This window comes from Myotis lucifugus, unplaced genomic scaffold, assembly GCF_000147115.1.
Source record: "Myotis lucifugus unplaced genomic scaffold, Myoluc2.0 scaffold_0, whole genome shotgun sequence".
NCBI lineage: Eukaryota > Metazoa > Chordata > Mammalia > Chiroptera > Vespertilionidae > Myotis > Myotis lucifugus.
This window is the reverse complement of record NW_005871048.1, coordinates 40,091,481-40,118,327: the sequence shown is the minus strand read 5'-3', so window position 1 is coordinate 40,118,327 and position 26,847 is coordinate 40,091,481. Positions and strand designations below refer to the sequence as shown.

General features: G+C 39.6%; 1 protein-coding gene and 1 long non-coding RNA gene across 5 annotated transcripts; one reads left to right on the top strand and one right to left on the bottom strand.

Annotated features, from left to right (window-relative positions):
- The first annotated feature begins 7,600 nt into the window (after positions 1 to 7,600).
- On the top strand, positions 7,601 to 11,774 carry LOC106696847. The gene is made up of 2 exons (XR_001347822.2): positions 7,601 to 9,885; positions 11,377 to 11,774. It is a non-coding gene; the product is annotated as an uncharacterized LOC106696847 (long non-coding RNA).
- A 4,001-nt stretch (positions 11,775 to 15,775) lies between these two features.
- On the bottom strand, positions 15,776 to 26,763 carry ANKRA2 (ankyrin repeat family A member 2). Of its 4 annotated transcripts, none has more exons than XM_014451753.2 (9): positions 26,431 to 26,763; positions 23,361 to 23,736; positions 22,545 to 22,703; positions 20,705 to 20,770; positions 18,751 to 18,848; positions 18,172 to 18,297; positions 17,800 to 17,866; positions 17,033 to 17,113; positions 15,776 to 16,330 (listed from the first exon to the last, which is right to left on the bottom strand). In XM_014451753.2, the coding sequence occupies exons 2-9, from the start codon at positions 23,647 to 23,649 to the stop codon at positions 16,236 to 16,238; spliced, it is 981 nt and encodes a 326-aa protein (XP_014307239.1). In that variant the 5' UTR covers positions 23,650 to 23,736; positions 26,431 to 26,763; the 3' UTR covers positions 15,776 to 16,235. The 4 variants fall into 4 exon arrangements, with proteins under 4 accessions (XP_014307239.1, XP_006081397.1, XP_014307243.1 ...); XM_006081335.3 differs by having other exon boundaries at positions 15,776 to 16,291; positions 26,431 to 26,762; XM_014451757.2 differs by lacking the exon at positions 26,431 to 26,763 and adding an exon at positions 26,293 to 26,407.
- Positions 26,764 to 26,847: the final 84 nt, after the last annotated feature.

The following is a 26,847-nucleotide window of genomic DNA, read 5'->3' as shown; positions in this document are numbered from 1 at the left end:
GCCCTTTGGATCTTAACAATATTAGAGAAAACTGTCCAAAGGGGAAATTGAGGATGTTTATTAAAGATTCTACACATTTAGGTGAAAGAATTTGTACTTTGAAAGCAAAGAAGAGTACTACCTCTCCATTGGCCTGCAAATAAACACACTGACATGCTACATAAACAAGGAGGGATCCATGTGAGTTTGCATGTTCAGTAAGCCAGGAAGAGAATCAGTATTTGCTAATTGGCAACCAGCAAGAAGAAAAGAATCTGTTTATACTTTTAGCTTTTTGTTGCCAACACATTGTTAGGTTAACATGCAACTCCTCAGCAGCATTTCTTTTTCTGCCTTCCATGGTGACCAGGCAAAAGGCAAGATACGATCTCTATAGTGTACTATATTCTGATACCTTTTTTATACACTGATTAAGGTCATGAGGTATTGGAACTACCATGGTTTTAATAACCCAGCCTTGCCAGATTGCAAGGCAATCAGGGGTGCAGTGTCACGTGAAACCACCATCGAGAACACTGGGAAGCGGAAAGGAGAGTGGGAGATGCAAGGAAGTACCAAAGGTTAAATACATAAAAAAGTCTTTGAGAGCTAAAGCATTCAACAGACTTTTCTTTGATCTTTACCAAAATTTCCAAAGAAATCCAAAAGGAATTCCATAGCAGACAAGAGTTGTCCATCAAGATTAGTATTTCCTTTGTTAATCTTTGTGAATCTGGCTTTATTTGCTTTTTTAGCCAGAGAATTCATATGTAAGCTACTGGAAATGATGGAATTGCTTCATTGTGAATGTAAATATCCTTAGGACAGTTTCTAAGTATGGGTTGATTTATGTAATTGAACCCATTAGAATATCAATCACATATTTTCATCTTTACCTGATTCATCTCAACAATCATTGTTTCTTGTGTCACACACCTTGTCCACATATGTCCAAGTCTTCTGGTTGGGATACTTGAATATCAAGTTTTGAGGGGGATGGCTGGGCATATGGCCTATATTAAACATAGGCATGATTTCTAATAGAAATCACTCACGCATGGTAATGTTTTAATTATAATTCTAAATTTTAGTGATTAGTTGCTGGTGCCTATTCTTTCATTTTGATTATTTGTCCACCTCACCACAGTGGGCAGCGGATTCATCTTCGCCATGGCTGCAGTCCAGCTTCCTGTTACAAAGCAGGGAGGGTGGCAAGCAAGTCCTGAGGTCCGCACAGGAGAAGCCATGGTGCTGAGAAGCTGTTTAGCACTGTCGACATGGCCAGTCTGGAAGATGTATAAGATAAGTACTGGATGTTAACATATGCATCTACGACCTTGAGCGTCAAGCTTTAATAATATAACAATCTGCTTCCTCCTCCCACCTCCTGCTTCTTTCCATTGTTCTTTCCCCTGTTATTTCTTCTCCTTTTCTTTCTTTTTCTCCTCATTCTCCAAAACTCTCTAGGCCTACTTAGCTTGTATGTCTTGCAACACTACTGGCATTTTGGGCAAACAAGTGTGAACTCCCTCCTGCCAAGAAGGAATTGAAGGTGCCTGGAAGGGGTAGTCAATAAGTCCGGCCCTGGTGTGTGCTTTGCTGTGGATTGATTGGTTCCATGATTTTCTTAGCTAGAGATAGGAACAAAGGTAACTTGGTACACCAACCTCTAGGGAACACTGTGAGTTAAATAGAGATTACTGTTTAAACATGTAATGAATCTGTGCACTCAAAAATGAGTGGGAGTTTGTCAAAATAATGTGATGCTGTTTCTTAAAATGTTTAAGTACTGTAAAATTTTGATGGAAGTTAAGATGTAAATAGCAGATTGATGACACTTATATCTCAGACATACTTACACCTAAAATAACATACACCTAAAATAACATATCTCCAGAAAATTCTGATTTGGTGTGTAGAGTGGTAAACAGGCTGGAAATATTTTAGAGACCTGGTTTAGCATAGGTGAGGGCTTGGTGGAGGTGCATTTTACAACTTGAAATTTTGTAGTTGGGACCAGGTTGATAATTAAGAGGCAGATGACCCCACATGCATCCCTTAATTCATGAGGTGCTTGACATTGTAATTGTGACTGATTTTTCTCCAGTTACTAACAATATTTAACACCCACCCAACCTAATTTAACACTGAAATACATGCTCTTCTGTCTGGCTCACCACTGTTTTGGTAATCTCCTGAGTCCAGCAGAAACTCTGAAGGTAGAAACCATGTCCTGGGTAGGCTTTGGAGTTGGGCAGACCTGGATGGAAACCCTGGCTTGTCTATTTACCAGCTACATGATCTTGGACATGTCACCTACCTTCCCATTATGAGGCTCTATTCATAATGGTGATAACAGCAGCCACCTCATAACATTGTTGAATAAAATAGAGATGTGTGAAGTGTCTAGAGCAGTGGTGGCACATACTATGTGCCAACCATCCACTATCAGAAGAGTCACCCACCTTGGAAATAACATGGGGGATAAATATATTCTCATTGGTGTTGTGAACTACTAACACACCAGTCACCTAGAGGGGACATTTTGCAGGGTTCCCAGGCATCCCAAAGGCCGATCACCGCAGCCAGAACTCTGAGCACAAGGACAGCCACACAGGAAATCCGGGCTCACTGCTTACTGCTTGTTGGGAGGCCAGCATCGCTCTGTCACAACAAAACACACAACTCGGAGGAGAACACATCTTCATCTCAGGGCAGAGGGTTAACTCACCAGGTGCCCACGGTTATCTCAGTGTGAAAGGCAGGAGCCAAAATGACAGGATCTTATTAGTAAACATGTGCTGTGAGTTACAGTGGTGCTTTTCCTGCCTAAGCTTTTAATTCGATTTTCTGGGCAACTAGCCTCGTGATAAATGAGTGTTGCTCCCCCTCAACCCCATTATGAAATGAAGTTTCAAAATGAAAATACAGGGCCAGGGAGGTGACAAGACTTCTGAGGCTTATGCTGATTAAGTGGAATATCTCACCTCAAACCCAGGGCTTGCAGTTCCCTGTCCAGGGCTGTCTACCATGCCAGGGGTCCCTCACACCCGGTTTTCAGGTCGCCTACATCAGAATCATGAAGGAAATGCAGGTTCTTGGGCTCCACCCCAGACCTACAAGATCAGGATCTCTAGGGTGGAGGCAGGGTGTCTGCATGTTTTTTTTGAGCACTTCCACACACCCAAGTTTGAGGACTCCAGCCCTTTGCCAACGATGAAATGCAGGCTTTGGTCTGGGGTTCCAGCCAAGCTTTCCAAAGGACACTGCTTGGCGGAGCCTGGAGCCAGCCGTCTTTGAAGAGCAGGGAGGGAGCTGCCTCTCTTGAGAGAGGCTGGCACGTGGGGACTTGCCTGACGGGTTTTGTTGGCACGCCACGCAGAGAAAAACAGAGTGCTCGGTCTGCTGCTAGTCACATGGTCAGCACCTTTAGCAAACAGTGAGACTCACCCTTGATATTTCTGAGGTGACCCATTGACCAGAGTTCCGAAATATCTCTGAGCCTTCTCCAAGAGCTGAAGTCTGCAGATGTGGGATTTCCTGGGCCCCCACCGAAAGAATTAGCGTTCACACCCACTTGTGGGTAAACTACATTTTTAAAGAAGAGAGATGGGATGGCCTCCTTTCATAGGAACCACTCCTAGACTCTAAGGCAGCGGTTCTCAACCTGTGGGTCGCGACCCCTTTGGGGGTCGAATGACCCTTTCACAGGGGTCGCCTAAGACCATCGGAAAACACATATATAATTACATATTGTTTTTGTGATTCATCACTATGCTTTAATCATGTTCAATTTGTAACAATGAAAATACATCCTGCATATCAGATATTTACATTATGATTCATAACAGTAGCAAAATTACAGTTATGAAGTACCCACGAAAATAATTTTATGGTTGGGGGTCACCACAACATGAGGAACTGTATTAAAGGGTCATGGCATTAGGAAGGTTGAGAACCACTGCTTTAAGGCACTTATGCCTTTGGAACTATATTAAATACGAAAATTAATTCTTTTACCTCTAGCACTAATAGAGCTTCAGAATCAGCAGGCCTGTCATGCAACTGAATATTCATATTATAGGAGACGAAACTTAGGCTTAAAAGTTTAAGTGTCGCCATAACGGGTTTGGCTCAGTGGATAGAGCGTTGGCCTGCGGACTGAAAGGTCCCAGGTTCGATTCTGGTCAAGGGCATGTACTTTGGTTGCGGGCACATCCCCAGTGGGGGGTGTGCAGGAGGCAGCTGATCGATGTTTCTCTCTCATCGATGTTTCTAACTCTCTATTCCTCTCCCTTCCTCTCTGAAAAATCAATAAAATATATTTTTTTAAAAAAGTTTAAGTGTCATTGCCTTTAGGTGGGGAAAACAGGGATCAGAACTCAATCAGACACTCCAAGTCTTCCTGCCACACCCAAGTTCCCCCAAGGAATCTCATTCTGCCAGATGACAAACCCCTTGTAAGCCTTCACTCCTTAAACCAGAATCTCCTGCTCCTGGGTCAATATTAATTTGTCCAAACCCACATCTGGAACTCTCTTCCATGCATATAATTGGATGTGTAGAAGAAAGCTTTATGCAGAACGATTTTTTATAATGCAATTTATAATAGGAAATGTTAAATGCTAACAGTGCTAAAACACTTCAGTCACTTTAAATATTAAACACCTGTTTATTAAAAGTGATAAAAATTTACTCAGTTTTATATATGATGATTTCTCGAACATATAAAACAGCTGTATAAAAACATTAAGCATGGAAACAAAGGTTGGGGAGTTAGCAGTGGATGTCTCTGGATTGTGGATCATGTATTCATTTATTGTTTTTAGCAAGTATTTGTGGAACATCTGTGTCAGACAGTGTACTAGGCTCTGTAGATATAATGGTGAACAAGATTCTGAAACAGAGCTAGGATGATACTCTTCTAGAAAAAAGGTCTTAAGATGTTATCATTGTATATCCCTTCAGTAACAAAATACATAAATGAAATAAAAATAAGCATTCCCCCAAATATATGATTATTTATTTATAAATATATGCATGTACTAGCCCACTAATAAATATATTAGGTATATTGTACATTGTCCAAAATTGAAATTTAAGAAGAATGAAGTTAAATATATATAAAAGGTTCTCTATTTTCTACCCTGAGCCCCCGGATCCTCCTGTGCACCCTGTGTGGTTCATTTGAACATCACTTCTCTAGTCTAAAGGATAATAAGGATAATGAGGCTATGATCAGAAAACAAGAAAAGAAGCTATTTTAGGGAGTCATTGTTTATTTCATATGACAGCCCTTAAAGGTGTTCAAAAGGCTAATGCAAACACTAATGGTTGAAATAGAATTGGACATTAAAATAGACCTGATATTAAAATGGAATTAGAACAACAAAACCTGTCTTTATTACCTCAGTGGCACGTGTGTAATTGAAACCATGCCACTGCATGAGGAAACTTCATGGGCTCCCTGGGCCCTAAAATCCTTCTTAACTAAGCCATCACAGCAAGAGGGAGGGAGAAGGAATTGTGCAGATGCAAGATAAACAGGGGCTTCCCCAGGCCTGGGGGCCTGAGGGTGTGCAGTGGCTCAGCGGGGCGTTGGGATTCTGAGGAGGGGCTTGGGGCTGGAATGGTGAGCTGAGGTACCCAGAAACCTTGGGCGTGCACTATAGCATTTCCCCACTTGCTGTGAGACCTGACTGGATGCCAATTTCTGCACTGAAGAGGGCAGCAGAGAGCAATAAATGGGCTCCAGAGTCCTCTTAGGATCCTCTCAGCCCCACTGACCATTGACTACCATCCTCACTAGCTCAGGAGTGGCATGGACAGAAGAACTGGAAAGGACAGGAGAGACCCCTGTCTGTCCCATGCTATTTGGGGGTGACTGGCCAGACATTTTATTTTTTTAAAGAGTGAAAATTTATATATATATGATCCAAATTTTGGTTTTCATTGTGATGATAGCCTATAACACTCAGTCTTAGAACATTCTGAATCATCTGGATGACCATAATTGAGTAGTGGTATATGTATCATCAGAATCCTCATGTTTATCCTTTGATGCGTGTTTATGAGATTCAGGTGACTTCATGGTGTACTCTATCACTGAGAGATTTTGCTGGAGGTTGAACACGGGAATGTGGTGGGAGAACTGAGTCATCTCAGGGCACACAAAATACAGGCATGTCAGACTGAAAAGGAACTTGCCCCATAACCATGTACACATTTCCAGTAGATGTGCACTACGTACGGTCGCAGTCATCAAAAATATCAACTTTCAACCATTCCATTCACAATAATTTTAGTAGTAAGTATGCGTTGAGGAATGGCTCTATTCTGAGTGAACAATAATTAGATTAGTTGCCCGCTGAATGTAGATTAGTATCTTCAAATACAAGAGAGATACTAGTTATCAAGTGACACCTGCTTTGCTCACGTACAGCGTATTGGTTAAGTGAAAGGCTTGCTTCTCCTGAGCTACAAACCAAGGCTGGAATGTACTGACACTCCTGTTTCATATGCAAACAGACGTTCTCAGGAGATATATTTACAAACTTACAATGTAGAAACAGACTAAATATATGACCAGACCTGAGCTAACGTTGTCTACCATTAACCTCAAATTGGCCATTTAGTTTCTGAAAGATAATACCATCCACTTATCCACTACGTTAAATTAATATCATAAATTTGAACTTTATTATCTTTATGGTATTTGATTGTAATTTTGTTCTGCATTTATACTGTAATCTAAAACGTACAGTCTATCCATTGTTTTTATGCTTTACAAATTGAAATAACGTTATAATAAAAGTTAAAGTGATAGTAACATGGTGATGAGGCCTACAGCAATTTTCAGAGAATGTGAAGGGGTTCATGAAGTATTTGGGTTGGAGGAGCCTACCCCAGAGGACACTGTCCTCTCTCCTCCTGGCAACCTCACTGCATCCACTTCCCGATCCAGGATAGCTCACCTCTGAGAGCTGTTCTACATTCCTTTCCTCCTCCTCCTTCTTCAGCATAGGCCCCAACACTTCTCTTTCCATAACTCCACACTGAGCTGCTGTGCCCCTCAGCGGACTCTCCTTGGGACAAGTTTTGAGATGTTAATCTGGTCCAATAGCCTTCTTTTACACTTGGAGAAACTGGGGCCTAGATGTGTGGCCTTGCTGTGTTGATGCCTTGGGGTCATTGACTCCCCTTTGCCAGCTTCTGACTAAAGGCCACTGGTCAAGGCGGTGAAAGGAGAGAAGGCTCTTGGCTTTCATGTGGGGAAGCTTCGTTCCTCAGCCTGCTGCCTGTGGTGAGAGAGCTGTTCCCAGAAATGCACCATTGATTTGAATACTCAAGGGGCTAGAAAAATTAAGAGCTAATCCAAACCTTCAGAATTGTTGGCTCCAACTCTAGCAAAGAAGGATAAACAAAATCATTCTGAACTGGAAAATGATTCAGGATTAGTTTTCTTTGCTTTTCCAGCTCATCAAAAATAAGCTTTCAACACCAGAATGCTTTATTAAAATTTTTCTCATTGTTTTGTTAACCAAGCTTATCACCAGCATAGCATCATTATATGTTATATCTGTGTTGCTAATTGACTTCTTTCAAACCAGGTTGACATTTTAGTTGCTTTTGAACCACCTTCTTTTTTCTTTTCATGAAATAGGTCAAGTATTATTAGCGTCTTTGAAGATTGGCTGCCTTTTAAGGGACATTTTTATCATACTGACTTATGTGCTCATAAAATATGCAGTGAGGACAGATGGGCAGAAGGCTGGAGTGGAGAAGAAGGAAATAATTATCTGCCTAGTGCAAAGCGTGTACTTGCAATATTCCATGTATGCCGCAAACTATAAAAGGTCACAAAATAATGGTGTGAGCCATTTCAGTTAACACAGTTGTTTTGTGTCTGCTCTCAGCCTAGCACAGTGATGCTATCAGGTAGGAATGCTGGGGAGCATCCAAGTGGGGTGGTACTGCTTGTGGAGCCCCCCACAGATATTTCCCCAATCAACGTGCTGTCTGGATCTACTCTTGCAGTTCTTATGATTGCAATAACCACCAGGGAACTTTGATAAAACAAGGTTTGTTACCCACAAGTAAACAAATCCAGGCCATGAGGAGAGTGAGGGAGAGAGAGAGAGAGAGTGAGAGAGAGCGAGTGAGCCCTGGGAGTCTCTGGGGACCTAGGGCTCTGTCTTTATTGAGGTTGAGGTTGGGGTGTCTAGGGTTTTATGGGTTCACTACCGGCAAATTCTAAATCTAAGATTAAAATATAACCTAGGTTCTAATATTATTATCTGATCCCCATTTAAAATAAACTCTTGTATTGTATCTTGCTTCCAGCAAGCCATTATGTATTTCATTAAATCTCAAGTGCTTTTGAGGTTGAGGATTTTTTATTCTAACCCTAGGTGTCACTGGGAGATTTCACATTACTTCATCATGACTGTCCCCTGGTGGGCAGTTATAGTATGGCATATCAGCAGCAGCTTGCTTACAGAGATGCATGCTGATTTAAGAGAGGTTAAGATGGGTAAATAAAGAGTGCACTTTAGAATTGTTGGAACAGGGTACTTTTGCATAAAAGAAAAATTAAGGACGAATCCTTCATTTTGCATACATTTTCCATAGTAGGCCCTTACTGCCTCTGGTTCTTTAAAACATAACCTGGTTTGCTAAATCCTGGCTGACACACCATGTTGATGGAATATCGCTGCTCCACAAAGTGGGTGGCATTTGTGCAGGCAAGCTGTGCTTGTGCCTGCCTGTCACCTGCGGAGAGAAAATTGCTCTAATGCTGTACATCACCCTCATAATCTTTCTTTTTCTCTTTCTCTTCCCTTTTGCAAAATGTAGATAACAGAAAATTACTTACAGTCTGCATCTTCTCTTTTAAATACAAAAATTAATAGCAGGCCTCATCAGATAGGTTTAATGGTTTGTGTTCCTCGGTATTTCAGCCTGGAAAATGCCGAGGTTTAGTCCTCTGTTTGGTCCTGTTTTAAGCATGTTCAGAACACAAGCGTGGGAGGTCTGGCTCCTTCACTGTTTACTGGCTGAACAAGTCTCATGCCTCCTTGGATCTTGGTTTCCTTGGTTCTCAAGTGGAAGGGACTTGGTTGTCAACTCCAAGGGACTCCTGGGTGAACCAAAGGAGGTAACTATTTGGGTACCTATTAAAAGCTTTATACCAATGTCTGATGAGAATCACTGATAAAAATACTTGGAGGGTGTTTTGACAAGTGCTACAGTAGTGGAAACAAATATTTTCAGTTTTTTTTTAAATTTTAAAATAATTGGGAACAAAATCAAATAATTGGATCTAAGTCTGTGTAGTACAAAGAGTATAGCCTATTTTTAGGGTTCAAAAGTGATGAAAAATTGCTATCATATGGGATTGCCATTAAGCCACTGGTGATGATGCTAAAGTCCCGTTCAGTGAGTAGACACAAGTTTGGTGCACAGGTTGCTGGGAAGTCAACCCCAATAGCAGCCTCAACTTTCTCCAAGCAGCACATTTACTTGGCAAATGGGTGGGGACCTTCTGAGCTGGAGCATGACCCCCTCTCAGACCTTTTGCAGCCAAACCCTTAGGACCCAGATTGTCTCCAAATGGGGGCTTCTTGAGATTGAGGGGCAGCCTATATGTTGGGGACTCCTTGGGGAGTGGGCCCGTCTCCCCAGAGCTAGTGAAATCAGAGGCTTTCCTGAACTCTTCTGTGGGTTGATCACCTGGGAATCCCTCTCTCCTTGTCCTCTCAAAGGACATGATATGAAATAATCCCTGCCAGGGATGATAAGTCTGTGTGACCCTGGACCTCGAGGTCCTGTGGCTTGTGGGAAAGTCACCATCATGGAAAGTCATCTTCAGCAGGAATGAAGATTACTGCTGGCTCCTATTACTATGTGAGTGGTTTAGTCTATTTATAACTTACAAGGCAACATTTTAAAATAGTTCAACTATATATTTACTTTAATTGGAGACAATTTTTATGTATATCAATAATTTTATTTAAATGTTTTATAATGAAACCATTTTATATATATGTATATATGTGTGTTATATGTATATATCAATATAAGTGTATTGACATTTATGAAAAGTTGATTATTGAAAATGATTGTCAGTGAATGTAACAGGGCAATTCTTGTGTACAGTCTTTGGTCTCTGGAAACTTTGAAGGTCTAAGGATGACATAGGCAGCCATGTTTACCCCGACCAGCTCGGTCACTTGGAATTTACCTCCGCCTGCTCTCACCTAAAGCTGCCCAGGAGTCCGAGTCTGGGAAACCCTCTTGGTACTTTAGGTGCCTTGAAGCCATCAGCTGACCACAGGGAAGGTATTATTGGGTGGCTCCTGGGACAGGACTGCTCCTTTTTATTTACAAATTTTTTCATTTTTATCTTTTTCAAAAAAAGTAGAAATGTCACCTTTTTATGATCCAGACCTGAAGGCATTTTCTTCCCACCAGAAAGAGGAGAGACTTGGGTCACCTACAAGAGAAGGAGCAGCCTTGACTACACGGGCTTGCTGTGAGTTACAGAGAATCCGGGCAGAAGTGAGACCTCTCTGAGGGAGGGCTGAGCTGAGCTCTCTCATGTTGTCTCACCCTTAGGAAGTGCTCAGTGAATGCTGGTGGGAGAGAGTCAGGGAGGGGACAAGGAGATTGGCAGGTTCAGGCCTTTAGGAAGCAGGTGTCAGGCTCAACAGGAGTAATTTGGTCCAGCTATAAACAATCCAGAAGGATCTTTTTAGAAAGAGGACAATTTATTTCTCCAAGTAACTAATTTGTCACTATGCAGGGGGTTCTAACGGAGGGTCGCAGGTTCGGTCCTGGTCAGAGGCGTGTGCCTTGGTTGCGGGCACATCCCCGGTGGAAGATGTGCAGGAGGCAGCGTTCAGGCCTTTAGGAAGCAGGTGTCAGGCTCAACAGGAGTAATTTGGTCCAGCTATAAACAATCCAGAAGGATCTTTTTAGAAAGAGGACAATTTATTTCTCCAAGTAACTAATTTGTCACTATGCAGGGGGTTCTAACGTAGGCACAAAGTGGTGTGCTGGCCAGACAAGTAAGACTCGTCTATTTGTAGGAGCTGAGTTGTGTGGGTTGAAGGCTCTTTGCAGGGAAGGTTTGTGGAGAAGGTTGAGGCCGTGAGGGGTGGAGAGAGTGTGTGGTAAATGTCTCTGATGCTGGCAGCCGGGCTGGTCCTCTGGAATCATACTGAGCCCTGGAGAGAGCAGGGAGGGGAAGAACGATAAAGGGAGGGGAGGAGAGGAAGGAGAAGGGAAGCAGGACCTGTTTTCATGGACTCCTTGTGCTCAAGTGGCAAAGTGGCAGAGTCTGGAAGAGGGCTGTCCTCCTTCTTTCTTTGTAACTACCAAAATTCTTAACTTCAGAGACCAACTCTGCTAAACAGAAAAGGAATGGACTGAAAAGCCAGCCTGTGGTTCAGGAATACCAGGAGCCTTGAGAAGCAGGCTGGACGAAGGCCAGGAACGAGGAAGGCCAGGCAGCTGCGGGGCCACAGCCCCGATCTTGCCAGTGAGATGTGGCCATCACATGTGGTACAGCATCTACTGCTCCCGGAAACTGAATATTGCTGTGGTTGCCGCTGTCACTGCTGTGGACTCAACCGTTCTCACTGCTGTGGGTCAGTAGCTGCCAATTCAAAAAGCTGGGCTGGGAGCATCTGATCGGTTAAACCTCCATCACACACTTGCACTTTAATTGCAAAGGAGGCTGGAAGGGGGCTGGGTAAAGGTGAAGCTAGGAAATAAAGCACTTGGATATCCTCTTTGATGGGCAAATACATTAACTTGCTTGTTAATAAGTAGATTTTATTTTATTTTATTTTATTTTATTTTATAGCTGAAAACACCCTAACAGGCATAAGAGTATACATTACTTTTATATTTAGAAAAGTGATAATTTTTTTAAATGCCAAATTATTAGGGATTCTGACCTTGGCTTCCTGAAGCCACAAAAATAATTTTCTTCCTCAAATCCATTCCTTTGATATTTACTTTTGTTATCTATTCATTGACATTCACTTGGTTATCTATTGCCTCATATTACTTGTGGTTACGTAACTTGTACTGTCTTCTCTCCCTGACAAGACCATGTGGCACAGTGGCCATGACTCCAGCATTTGCACAAACCTTGACATTTGCGCTAGGCTTCCTCCTAAGCCCACAGTGGTTGATACATTTAATTTCTTCCCAAGCAGGAGGCTGTGCAAACTGACCAAGTACACAAGGCTCTCTTGGGAGGGCCCTCTAACGTCTCATCAAATAGGCAAGGCAACATCATCTTCTAAAGAAAAGTCTGCAATGTCTAAGAGACTGGTTTACTCTTGGGAAAGGCAGTGAGGGCGAACCCTGGCAGTTGGGTGAGTGGGCTCTTCCTTCAAATTGGACAGCCTGAAGCGCTGAGGAACCTGAGACAGGGACACAAACAATTGACCTTGTTCTGGTTGACAGTGTCCTTGGTAGCAGGGCAAACACCAGGATAGCCAAGTAAGAGGAGAGAGGGAAGTTTCCCTAACAGACATGCATTAGGAGGGTGGGTTACCTGGCTCTGTGGGTGAACTCTGGGAGCTGGCATGAGTTCTGCCCAGTCAACACCTGGCCCCCAAAGGAAATCCTAGAGCAAAGGAATAACAAGAAACCTCTTTGGCATTGCTCTGATTGGCTTATAGAACAATAGTTTATATGACTCAAATGTTCCCACAAACCCCAGAAAATAAAGAAACTGAACCTCTAATATTTTGAGTGTGCTAGACATTTAAGAAAAAAAACTATTCTTATTGAACTTGTTAGCTCAGAAACATTTTAAGAATCAAAGTTTACATAATGAAGGTGAGTCCTTGAACAAATTATCTTGGTTTAATAATTTTGATTTCAAGAAATAATATTTATATGTCTTTACCTTGAGTTTATCAATATGGAGTATGATACAAGCATATATTTAACTTTAAAAAATAAGGTTTGGGTTTGAATCTTAGGAAAAGACTAGTTAATCTGAATTTCCTAACCTTTTTATATTAGTTTACTGATCAAATAAGATAAAATACCACTAACTAATGTTTAAGATTATAAAAGTATAAACTTGTATCCGACCAAATTGAGTCATAAATTTGACAAACTTATATCACCAGTAATTGTGTTAGCTTAAACATAATTTCCAAGATCCTTAAGCAACTTAAATTTTGGATTAATAAATTGTTATTAATGTATAATTATTGGATACCTTTAAGTAATTTCCAAGTAATATGGAATATTGAAACATTGGTTATTAAGCATTTTTAGGTTTATATACTTTTGCTTCTTATTTTTATTCGCTACAGATTGGCTATATCTTTGGGACATTAATAAATGTGTTCATTTTTACCACTTTAAGAAAGTATAAAAGGCATGCATGTAGCTGTAGAAAGTTGTATATTCATGAACTTTCCTACCCTGCTAAAATGCTTGTATATGACAGATAATTCTCAATTATCTACTAATTTGGTTAAAAGTTGTAATTAACACAGCTGATTAAAACTGTACTAGAATCAGTAATGGCAGAGAAATGCAACTGTGGATGTTCTTTTTCAAGAAAAAAGGCAATAGTTTTTACCTAAATTAGTGCCAATTTGTTCCAGAATATGAAAGAGTAAAGGAAAGATAAAACTTGGGTGTAGATAACAAATTGAAGAGGACATGAAGGAAGAGAACTTTATTTCTCTTGGCTTATCACACCTCAGTCTGAAAGAGCTATATAAATATTTTATATACAATTTTTATATACAAGATGATTTAAGGGAAAATAAAGACCACAAAATCTTTACTAACAAATTTTACAATAATGCAAAGCTGCAATTTTTGTTTTCTTGCTGTTAAATGATAAATTGGCCTTAGGCAGTGGTTCTCAACCTTCTGGCCCTTTAAATACAATTCCTCATGTTGTGACCCAACCATAAAATTATTTTCATTGCTACTTCATAACTGTAATGTTGCTACTGTTATGAATCATAATGTAAATATCTGATATGCAGGATAGTCTTAGGCGACCCCTGTGAAAAGGTCGTTCGACCTCCAAAGGGGTCTTGACCCACAGGTTGAGAACCCCTGCCTTAGAGCATTTAACTAGTGGCAGTAAAGGTTATTCTTTACCATTCGCATAATCTGCATAGATAGTAGAAATTCCAGGTCTCACCAGAATAACTTCTCTGCATTGTGTGAGTTTATCTCTTTCTGGAGTAATAATTTTGGTTTTAAAAAATAATATTTATATGTCTTTACCTTGAATGTGGGATAAAACATTTCAGTTAACGTGGGACCACATATACAATGGTGGTCCTATAAGATTATAATGGAGCTGAAAAATTCCTACTGCCCAGTGACCTCACAGCACAGCCGTGGTAATGTCAGGACATCGCAGTGCAAAGCATTCCTCACCTGTTGTGGTCATGCTGGTGTAAATAAACCTGTCGCACCGCCAGTCATATAAAATATAGTTTATACAATTATGTACCACTTGATAATAATAAACAACTATGTTACTGGTTTACGTATTTATTATACTACTAGAGGCCTGGTGCACGAATTTGTGCACGGTGGGGGTCCGTTGGCCTGGTCGGTGATCGAGGCCTATTGGGGGCTGGCCGGCCAGGGGAAGGGACCCCGGGAGTTGGCTGGATGGTTGTGGGGGAGGGGGGCGGCCGGCTGGGGGGAGGGGGCGGGGGAGGTTGGCTGTGGGAGTGCACTGACCACCAGGGGGCAGCTCCTGCGTTGAGCACCTGCCCCCCGGTGGTCAGTGTGCATCATAGTGACTGGTTGACTGGTCATTCCTGTAGTTCCAGTTGTTTGGTCATAATGGTCATACAGATCCCCTTTCTCTCTCTTGGTAAGCTATCTCTAACTTTCAATTTAATAGGCTATGCATCAGTAAACTAAAATGAAATTTTTAAAAATGGTGTCTGATTCTTTCTGATGGCCTCAGAATTCAGTGACTCTCCTCACTTTTCATGACAAAATACTTATTAGCATAGATTCAATAAGAATCTGTCCTTTTTACCAAGATATAATTAGACAAATAGATTGTTCACAGAAAGCCATACTCAAAGGGCTATATTTGAGAACAATGCTCTTAGTCAGGTATAAGAAGTCCATACTAAGGAACAAAGGGTTCACTTTATCTGTGAAGTTAGTGCCAACAAAACCCTCCCCCCAAGACTGGCCTGGTGCCAGCCTCTAGGTCCTGATCTGACTGGTGGTGAGGAAGGTCACTTCCTGGAAAGCCAAGGATTTTAGCAAATTTTGCAGACCTCAGGAAGGGAGGAATTTACCCCAATTCAGTGATACTGTAGGTGAAATCTGGTGGAAAGATTTCTTGGGCTTAGTCCCCTGGCCTTGGAATAGGGGAGCAAATAATGGAGGCTGTTAAAAGTCTGAGACCCCTTATGAAAGTTTCTGAAGAGAGGGGAATTATTTAGCCTAATTAATTTCTCAGTAATCTAAGGCTCTAGTTTTGCAGAGAAAACTTGAGGCCTACCTATATGATTAAAATGCTGTGTGTGTGTGTAAATAATCAAACCTAACAAGATCAGCCTTTTTGTGATCAAGAGGAAATATTCTAAATATCCTTCTAGAAATGACAATCAATAAATCTTTGTTGACTGACTTATACTCAATTTATTTTAATTATATTGTTTGACCTAATGGAGTGCCCTGGAAGGACAGACGGGTTAGACTAAAAATCCTAAAGGAATCCCTTAATAACCTTATGTAATAAAAAAAAAACTAGCATGCAAACTAACAGAAAACGTACTTTATTTACTTATAACATCTTGTAAACAATCACACTGTGCACTTTTAATTCAATAATAACATTTTTCCCCCCATGGATTTATAGCAAACCCTATATAAAGTCAATGAGTTAATACAAGAGTACAGATGAATAGGGTAGAATAATTTCTGAAAATGTTAAATTACAGCACTTGATACAAAGACAGATAACTATCTGTACCATAAAAATTTACATGCCACAAAACATTAATTTATAATTTTAAATATGCCATAAAACACATTTATAAAAGAGCATCAACATTAATTTTATTATAAACCAGTGAATTACTCAGAAGAATATTTATTAAAACTTAGTAGAAATCAGTAAATATTGCAACTGAGGTAAAAACTTATAAGTAAACAAAACTATCATTTATAAGAGCCAAAAAGTAAATGGAAGGGCAGACAATACTTTCTGACGACTCTGCCTACTCCTTGATATTTTGAAGCAGCTTCAGTAGATGTGACTCAATAACCTGTTGAACTAGAACAAATAGGTGATCAAGACCACAGCATTTCTTTTCTACAAAAGAAAAAGGTGATTTCATTTTCTAAGGTGAGCAAGATTTGAAGAATTTAATGCTGCTGTGAGAAGTTTTACAAAGAATTGGGCATGTAAATGTAGTTTAAGGTAATTTTAATATTTTGTGAAGAATACTTAAATCAGAATTAGTAACAGAGTTTATGTTATTGACTTTTTCTTCCAGGTGTTTAATTAAGTTAGTGAATTATTCTTCCAATTTTTTAAAAGAATTATCAAATTCAACTTAACATCCCCAACTTTCTCCTAAAATAAAGTTATTTCTAAGTAGATACTTAAATACACTTAACATTTAGTTTCACTGACTTAGTAATTGCCCAAGTCACTGAATTTTCAGTTCTTGGTTGTTAAATTTTGAAACTGAAGGAGAATTCAGAATACAAGGTTGTTCTAAGGAACAGAAAAAGGCAACTATAAGAGCAGTGTATAGTTTGTTATAAAAATGTGAAACACATCTTGTAAATAGGTGTGTACTTATCTTCCAGCAGCTAATTATTTGGGTTGGTAAAAAGTAATAGTAACAAATTCATTTCTAGACTGTAGGAATTTTATTTCGCCCACAGTTAAAAGTACATGCCAGCAGTTATTGTAACATGCAATGTTCTACGACTACAGCGATGAAAATGGTTTGTAGTATTTACAGAACTTTACTAAAATGAAAGCTGAGCATTCTAAAATACTTACCACTTCTATAGCCCAGGGCTACAGCCAAGTCCATAGAATTATATCCAGAGTCGGTTTCTATTGTTGGGTCAGCTCCATTTTCTACACCAAAATAGAAAAATCTACTTAAATAAATGAAAATGCGGATATGGTTGTCTATTACTGACTCATGTGCAAATAGCAAGACAGATTTTCAGCAAATTTAGAGAGCATCTTCAGGATGGCCTGACAAAGACCAGAGCACATGGACTGCACAGGATTCACTTTGGTGAGCCGAAGGGAAGACCCTTCAAACCAACCAGCATCCTCTAGAGCAGCTGAAACTCATAAACAACCAGAGACAGAACTTATGCACAAAGATTCTGCAAACAGAGAAAACAAGCACACGTGATTCCAGAGGAAAGCAACCAGGACAGACGCTCCGATTGCAGGCCTGCTGTGTGATGGAGCTGCCTCTCACACGGGCAACGCTCTGGTAGCAGGTGCAGCACAGTGAACAGCAGCAGGATTACTGCATTTAACAGTAATTAATGATTCTGCTAAGTAATACCACAGGAGGCCAAGTCAGCCCTGGCTGAGTAGCCCAGTTGATTAGAGCATTGTCGCACTACACCTAGGTTGCAGGTTCAATCTTCAGTCAGGACACATACAAGAGTCAATCAATGAATGCTTCAATAACTGGAACAACAAATCAATGTCTCTCTCCCTTTCCCCTCACCCCCTAAAAATCAATAAAGAAGTAAAGTCCTCATGGCAGTTTCTAAATATTTTCATTTTTATCTGCTTACCTAAGAGCATTTTTACACATTTCACATGATTTCCATGTACAGCATAAAGCAAAGGTGTGCCTCCATTCTACAAAAGAAAAAGGTGATTTCATTTTCTAAGGTGAGCAAGATTTGAAGAATTTAATGCTGCTGTGAGAAGTTTTACGAAGAATTGGGCATGTAAATGTAGTTTAAGGTAATTTTAATATTTTGTGAAGAATACTTAAATCAGAATTAGTAACAGAGTTTATGTTATTGACTTTTTCTTCCAGGTGTTTAATTAAGTTAGTGAATTATTCTTCCAAGTATTTAATAAACTTTATTATGTCTTCCCAAACCAAATAAATCCTAGAGTTTGTTATACTAATTTAAAAATCAGTGTCACAGACTCACCCAATCGTATTCATTTACATCAACTCCACAATCAAGCAGCATTTTGACAATATCTGTGTAGCCTTTACTGCACGCCAGAGACAGTGCACTTTCGCGACCTTTTCCTAAAAGCTGGGGATCAGCACCCTGGAGATACAAGACTCTTCAATTCATTTAAACAAGAATACTGTTGTTTCTGTCAATCATAATTACAGTTCAACACTTAGGTCAGGTAATGTCCTGGGGTTAATAAAGAAATAATGCAAACTTCTATCTGTGGATGCTCTTGTTATCAAGGTTGTCTGGATGCTTCTATCTCAACCCTAACTATCCTTTCACTCTGGAGTCAAATCACATCTCTATGAAGCTTCTCCTACAGGCTGGCAGTACTTTAGTTCCCCTTGCACTTAGAGGGGCTGGGCTTTAAATGATCTTTCACTGTTTCATGTATGACTAGTCTTGCCTGCCTAACTAGATCCAAGTTCCACAAGAATGTGATAAGCATTTAAAAATCGTTGGCTGGAGATACCAAAACTTTACTAAAGCCTTAACTGAATTTAAGTAACTGTACATATACATTTTCTGAGGCATTTTCCTTACATTCTGAAGTAGAAACTCTACCACAGCTATTTGCCCGTGTGCTGCAGCCCACATCAGAGGAGTAAATCCTTCTTCATCCGTGTGATTGATAACATTTTCTATTTAAAAGAAAAGCAATTTTTGTGATCTAATTTAACAACCACATATTAATATCACTATGAAAATACTGGCATTCTAAAAAGTTGGTTATGTTACTCAATGAGGATCACTTTGTGCTGATTTTTGTTCACTGAAGTCCTGTTATGTGTTGCTGTAATTTGCACTGACTGTATTAAAATGTGCCTCCATGTATACAACTAAGTTCAAATAGCATGTTATTTAAAGTATAAATTACCAGCCATGACATATATAATGTTAGGTACAAGGTAATCCACAGAACACTGGGCTGGTAATTAGGAGACCAGTTTGAATCCTGCCTGTGTCACTTTCTAAAAGTGTTATTCTGGGCAAGTCACTTAATTTCTCCAATACACAGAATAATACCTTACTTATCTCATGTGTAGCTTATATAATAGCCCTTAGCATTACATAAGTATTTACTATTATAAAAACTCCAAAATCTTATTAAAGCTATCGTCTAGTCTATAACTAACATTGCTGCCTCTGAATTTCATTCATTCTTGGTGGTTTGCTAAAATAATATAATGTGAAGACTGAATACTTTGAAAGACAGTACATGTAATTCTGCCGCGAATCCCATTTTTCCCCCTAGATTCAGTCTACTAGTTATAAAGGCCACTGTTTTCCCCCTAAATTTATTTAGTAGCTTGAGGATGAAACCTTCAAATATTTATAAACAAACAAACATAATGATGAAGTAAGTCTTTCTTATAAAAGATTGACGATTAAAAAATAAACATCTTTTATCATGCACACTGTGTTCAATCAGTAAAGTTGGGACCACCGTCTAACTTCTTGGAAAATGAAAATAAATGTAAAGCTTGATCTTTATCTCATTACACCTAAACATATTTCATATGTGTCAAAAATTGATATGTAAAGAGGAAACCACAGAAGTTCTAGATAAGACATAAATGAATTTATTTATAATTTTAGAGTACGAAATCCTTTCTAAGCAGGACAGAAAACTGAGAAGTCACAAGGAAAAAAGTAAATTTACTGCTTAAAAATGTTAAGCGTTTGAAAAATATCATAAAGTCAAAGGAAAAATGACAAACTGGAAAAAATATGCAACATAAACAACAAAAAAGCAAATTTCTTTAATTTTTATAAGGGTTCACAGAAATAAACATAAAAGGAAATTCAAATATGCTATTTTTTAGATTAGTCTGATAATATCTTGTGTCAGTGAGGATATGGGGCAATAGAAATTCTAACTCTGGTGTGAAGATAAGACAAACATCTGGCAATAAATAGAAAAATTCATACACCTTTTAACCTAGCAAATATTCTTGAAGAAATTTGCCCGTGGATATACTTAAAAAGAATGCCAACAACATTGTTACTTAATAGCAACAAACAGAATCAACCACCACCAGGGGGACTAGTCAAAAAATAAAAATCAAGGTATATGTATGTGCAATACAATGCAAAATCTGGACCTACAAAAAGAATAAAATAGATCTTATGTACTTATATGGAAAGATTTCCAAAATTTTAAGTGACAAATAAAGGGCAGTATATTTCCTCTAGTGTAAATAAGAAAAAGCACATACACATTCTCACATACAACTCCAAATATAAATGGAAATGTTTTCTGGAAGAGTTTTCTGAAAATATAAGAAAATTATATTTGCTTTTGGGGAAAAGGCTAGGCTGGTAAGAGAAGCTATAACTTTTATACATTAGAGTACTTAAAAATCTTATATGCCTGGTAAGATTACACACCATTTTTTAAATCTTTATACTTTCCTGTCTTAAAAGAAAAAAAATAACAACTCTAATAAATCCTATTAAATTTGTTTTTAATATATTTTAACAAATAGGCTATTACCTTGTTCAATACGAGTAGCCAGGTAGAGCATCTCTCCCTGAGCAGCTAACTGATGAACAGATAAAGCTGAAACAATACCATAGAAAGCTTCATGTATATATGTAGGGTACACTTTCATAATCTCATTGCTCATGTTTGTGCAGAAATTTTCTTTTCCACAACAAAATCTATCATTTTATTGATTTAAAAAGTCTACCTAAAATATACCCTAACCTAGCTGGTTTGGCTCAGTGGATAGAGAGTCCACCTGCAGACCATAGGGTCCCAGGTTCGATTCCAGTCAAGGGCATGTACCTTGGTTGCAGGCTCCTCCCCCACACAGACCCTGGTCAGGGCTTGTGCAGGAGGCAACCAATCGATATGTTTCTCTCATATCGATGTTTCTCTCTGTCTTTCCCTTTCTCTTCCACCTTCCCTAAAAATCAATGGAAAAATATCCTCAGGTAAGGATTAATAAAATATACCTTAACACTGCAAGTAGTCATTCTGTATCTGAGAATTGACTCTTTTAAGGTAATTCTGACACCTGCAAAGTGTTATTAATTATCAATGAATATGCATATTGTTATCATTAATTACTAACAGTACAGATTGTTACTGACTTTATCAATCAAAGAAATGGCTAAGGCTCTTAATTTTTAAAATAGCATCTCTTTTCCAAACTTGTAAGAAAGTTGGATCTAACAGACAAAGATACACCTTTTGTCTTTTCATTGATTCAATCCACTGAAGTCCAAAATATCATTATTTCAAGATTCCATGGGTTTTTAACTTTAGGAGGAGTGAGGTGGTAAGTGACAGCTGAGCTTGAGAGAAAATTCTTGAATGCAGACCTAGTTGTGGCGAATTTGGTATGTGTCCTTAGATAACTAATTAAACAGTTTTGTCTGTAACATGAGGCACATGAATCACATGATCTCTAGATATTTTGAGATCAATAATTCTATGGTTGGAATATTTTAAGACAATCTCTTTATTTTAAACAAAACCAAATAGGCACTGTTCTATGAGAGTTCACATTAAAAATTAGTATCACTGCAGTGGTATGATTGGGTGGCCTTAATACAGAAAAGAAAGCAATTGGGAGGCACATGCAAGTAAAACAGAAATGGCCAATAGGTGGAGTAAGTCACATGCTACAGCATGCGATTCAAAATCAGGAGGAATAGAATATCTCCAACGTAAAGATATATATATTTCACCATACATTAGGATATAGATGCATTTACATTATATTCTCACATATAGTTCCTAACATCAAATTGCTAACTGGTTGGCTCTCATTAACTTACCCATACTATACAGAATACAGTTTATATAGAAAAGCTTCATTTTATTTCTTCTAGAATGAATACACAGTTTTTAAAAAAAAATGTGGACTCAAAGTATTTTTTAAAAGGTAGTTTCATATTTACATTATTATATTCAAATGAAAAATTACAGTAGCAATCAGTCAGCTTTTACTACAAATAACTCGTGGTTCAGTTGATCTAGTTTACAAGCACAGTGTGAAGCCTGGCACTCCAAGAACACAAAAACACTCACAATGTCTTACTTCGCACAAAGTTTAGACTAACTCGTTTTTATAGTAGATTATAAAGGTTTTAAGAATTAATATTTCAATCTGTATTTGTTTTAAACATAGAAACATAAATTATGAACTATTTTTTGATTATGCAGTAATATGTAAAAAAGTTTTAAATTACTAAAACTATGAACACATCACTTCAGCTTTCTAAAATGAAATATGCATTTAATGAAAATATGTTTCAAAGCCAAACTGTTGAAACCATTATATTAGTAACAAGAAGAGTTGAATACATCAGTGGGAACTACTTACAATTTGCTAACAGAGGTGTGGTTGAGACCTCATTTCCTCTGTGCTTGTTGGTTAAGGTAGTTGACTGTTTTATGGGTGAGAAGTGCTTTGTTGTAGAGGGAGTGTAGACATGCCTTACTTGGATTCCCGGGGAAGGAGATGTATGGATATTGCATTCAGCTAAGTAAAATAAATTTAAACACATTAAAACAATATGGTAATGACAAAGCATTTCAAAGTTCTATGTCAATGCTTACATTAAAAAGGAAATACATGAGGTAAATCTTCAACTGTTTCTCAAGTGATATTAAATTATTTTTGCCATAAAGTCTGGACTATGAGAGTGAATGTTCCAGAAAAAAATTTGTATTAATGTTGAGCAATTTATTTTTGGAATAGTATTTTTATTCAATAGAGTGTTGTAAAGTAAATCTACAATATGATGACAGATTTCACTGAGTTAAAGCACAGGAAGCTAATGCTAATCAAATATTCATGGAATAAGGAATATTAAGGTAATTCACTTGTAAAAGACAACAATAATATTTTTCTCCTATGGTTTAGAAAGGAATAATAGAAACTTTATTAGACAATTTCTAAATAAACAAAGGTTAAGCAAGAAATTTAAAAAACTCAACATGTACTTATGGACATTATGTAACATGAAGTCATTTAATTTTGGTTTCTGTGAGATTCTAGAAAATCATATTAAAAGATGACTTCCAAATTTTCTTCCTAAATTCAAAATCTCATGATCAGAAAGGAATGAAAAAAACACACACACTCTAAATAAACAAAAACAAAACAAATGCAGATATTTATACCATAACTTTCAACCTTTAAATAGGACAGATGCCACCTCCAGGTCCGAGTTAACCTGATCTTGAATATTTTTACTATCCTCTTCATTTAAGGACTTCACAAATCGAGAACACACGTTCATATCAAATCGGTTAGGCAATATGAATTTCATCCCCATGGCAACACCCTGCGCCGATCCTTCTTGTGCATTTGAGTCCAACTGATGTTCTATTTTAATGTCTGGCATGCCAGTTAGACTATAACTGCTGGGACACTCTTCCACTATCAGCTGGGCTCCAAGATCCAGATTTGCTGATGTGGCCATGATTTCAACTGTAGTTTCAATAATTAAAACATTTCTTCATAATTTCTCTTGGTTTTTTAAGAGTGGCATCCAGTGTATTCTTGAAATCTGGGTATAAAAAAAATCGGAAAGAAATTAAAAGTATTATATCAACTTAGGTAAAAGTGCATAAAATAATCATTTTCAATCAAGTATGCAAAGAATATTCTTATAAACACCTATTAATAAGAGAAAGCATACAATGTTCATAGGTAGAGAACCCTGGATATAAATCCAAGCTCTGTCATTTATTAGCTGAGTGAACCTTACAAGTTACTCAGCCTCTCTAAGTCTCAGCCTCACTTGTAAAATGGAGATACCACCACTAACCTCACAGGATCCTGGTAGACCAAAAGAAATACAGTAACATTTTCACCTTCATCACTAAGTTCCAACAAATTTTAATTACTCTTTTCTCCCCTTTCCTATTCCTGAATATTGGCAAATGGATGAAAGATCAGGCTAACAAGAAAAAAATAAACTTTCATGTGAAAACTTTAACCTCTCATCTTAGGTTCATTTTTTAGCATGCTATGTTTTTAAGTGGCTCTCAGTTTGAATTTAAGATAGCATTCATGCTTGTACTCAAGTCTACTGGCATCTACAATACCCGTGATTCCTAGATAGTGAGAGACTGTACAAAGCTTTGGTTATGATGAACTGGAGATATATTTCTTTATCAGTTTTTGTTCAAATCACATGTTACCAAATTAATATAGATTTTTATAAAAATAAAGTGTGGAGATTATAGATTGGCTTCCTTTGCTTTATCGTCTCTAGGACATTAGGATCAAAGTAGAATTTTTGGATCTCAATCTTTGCAATAAGTATTAAGAATACTTTTTTTTCAAATATAGGTCATCAAGACATGAACTAAAAAAATGCTGACTCTCAATGCATAGATTATAAGCACACCATTTACTATTATTTTAAAATTAGTTTTCAGTAATCATTGACACTTCCCTATGGACCTTAATATAATTTTAAGAGAAATTTCACTATTTTACCTAAAATTGGTTCTAAAAAAAAGAACTCCAAGACATATAATTGTCGCAGATTATAATCACTGAGACATGAAAACAACATCCAATTAATTGTTTCATGTTAGAGTTTCCTGCCTCTTAGAATTTTGAGAGGGTGCAGGGTGTTTAAAAATGGAAGAATGTCTTAGGATCACAGTGAAGCAGAGGTTGGTAAACCATACATTTACTGATAAACGTTCTCCAAGATTGATCCTTATAGCAACCCATTGAGTAGTCAGGGCAGGCAGTCATTATGTCCACCATAGAGAGGAGGAAATGGGAGCTCATGAGTATGAGGGACCCACCCTGCTCTCCTGACTCCATCACACTGTCCACTAAAATAAAGCAGCACTGCCCTAGCCGGTTTGGCTCAGTGGATAGAGCCTCGGCCTGCGAACTGAAAGGTCCCAGGTTCGATTCCAGTCAAGGGCACATGCCCGGGTTTTGGGCTCCAGCCCCAGTGGGGGACTTGCAGGAGGCAGCTGATCCATGATTCTCACTCACCATGGATGTTTCTCTCTCTCTCTTCCTCTTCCTTCCTCTCTGACATCAATAAAAATATATTAAAAAAAAATAAAGCAGCACTAAATTAATCCCAAACTTCTAAGACAGAAGGAGTTGAAGAAATAACACACTGTAATAGTAATTACAAAAAAGAAAGTAACATAACGAAGTCAGTACCCTTCAGCAGAAGGACAGAAGGAAACCAGATCAGAACATAAGAATGGTGTTTCTTCCGGTGAGAGCCAGCCCTACAGGCTCTTACCCTGCGGGGGCCTAAGTGCAACTCCCCCGAGCTCTCTCTGCACCCTGCATATATTTCTAGTCCAGCATTTATCATTCTCTTGAAAATTCCCATTTCAACTCCCCCAGATGGAAAACTCCTTTAGGATGGGGACTACTCTTACGAGACTTTGCAACACAAAACAGTGCTTGGCCCTATCAGGTACTCCACAAATGTTTTCTGACCTAAACTTTAACATCTTCATATTCTTTTCTATCCTGAAACGACCCTGCATTATGCTCAACAAACATCTGCTGATTACATCTGGTGTTCCATTCCCACCATCACGACTAGCTAGCCGTACAACCCTGGGCAGACAACGCATGTAAAGTCTTCTGAGACTCATTTTATTCACCTAGAAAACAAAAATGGTTGAAACAAACATGTCTAATAGTCTTTCCAGCTCGAAACGCCTTCCATGTAATAAATCAGGGTTTACAGGAGCAACTCCGGGCCTTTGAAGGGAGGAGTGCAAACGTCCTTGGGGGAGGAAGGGGCAGAAATACACAGGACGCTATTCTGGCCCTGCTCTGGAGAGGAGCAGCGAAGTTGGCTGGTTACGCCAAAAATTGGAATTGTAGGGGGTGGGGGGGTGGGGAAGGTGATCGGTAAGAGAAGGCGGCGAGAAAAACAGGTAAGGCCAGGGAGAGCCGAGACCCCTCCATCTACCAGCGCGCAGCGAGGAAGGGAGAGAGGGGCCCCGAGAGCAAGTGGGCACCGCGCTAGTCCCCGGGACGCCGACCACGGGCGCCCGCTCTCCCCAGCCCCGAGCTGTCCCCCAAGGAAAGGCGAGCGCCAGGAAAATGAACGATTCCTCACGGGCGACAGGTCCCCGGCGTCCCAGGACTGGAGCCCGCCACAGGGAGCCCGTGCCGGGGAGGGACGCCCGCTCCGCCGCCAGCTCCGCCCGGGAGGTCCCGGCGCGGGCTCCGGCGGCAGGCGGACACTCTGGCTCACCCGCGGCGGGCGGGTCCGGGGGACGGGGGCCCGAGGCCGGCCGCGGGGGAGCGCAGGGCCTCGCGGCCACCTTCGACAGCCAACCGCGAGGGGGGCCTTCCCATCTGCGGCCACAGGTTCACTACAGGCCCTCGAGCCCCGGCTTGTTTTGACCGCGACGTCACTTCCGAGTTCTTCTTTCGCTTTCGGGGCGAACACCGCGCCGCGTCCAGGCAGCCGGGAGGCTGGCCAGGTCCTCTCCCGCCGCCGCGCCGCGCGGGGCTGGGCGCCCGAGCTCTACAGGGACCGGGTCATTTCAATGGGTCACTCTGAGTGACTGGAGCAGAGCCCAGTCTCGCCCGTGGGCCCCGCCCCTCCCGATAAGCCCCGCCCCCTTCCCCTGCCCCCGCCCCCGCGACACCCGAGCGGCGAGATCCG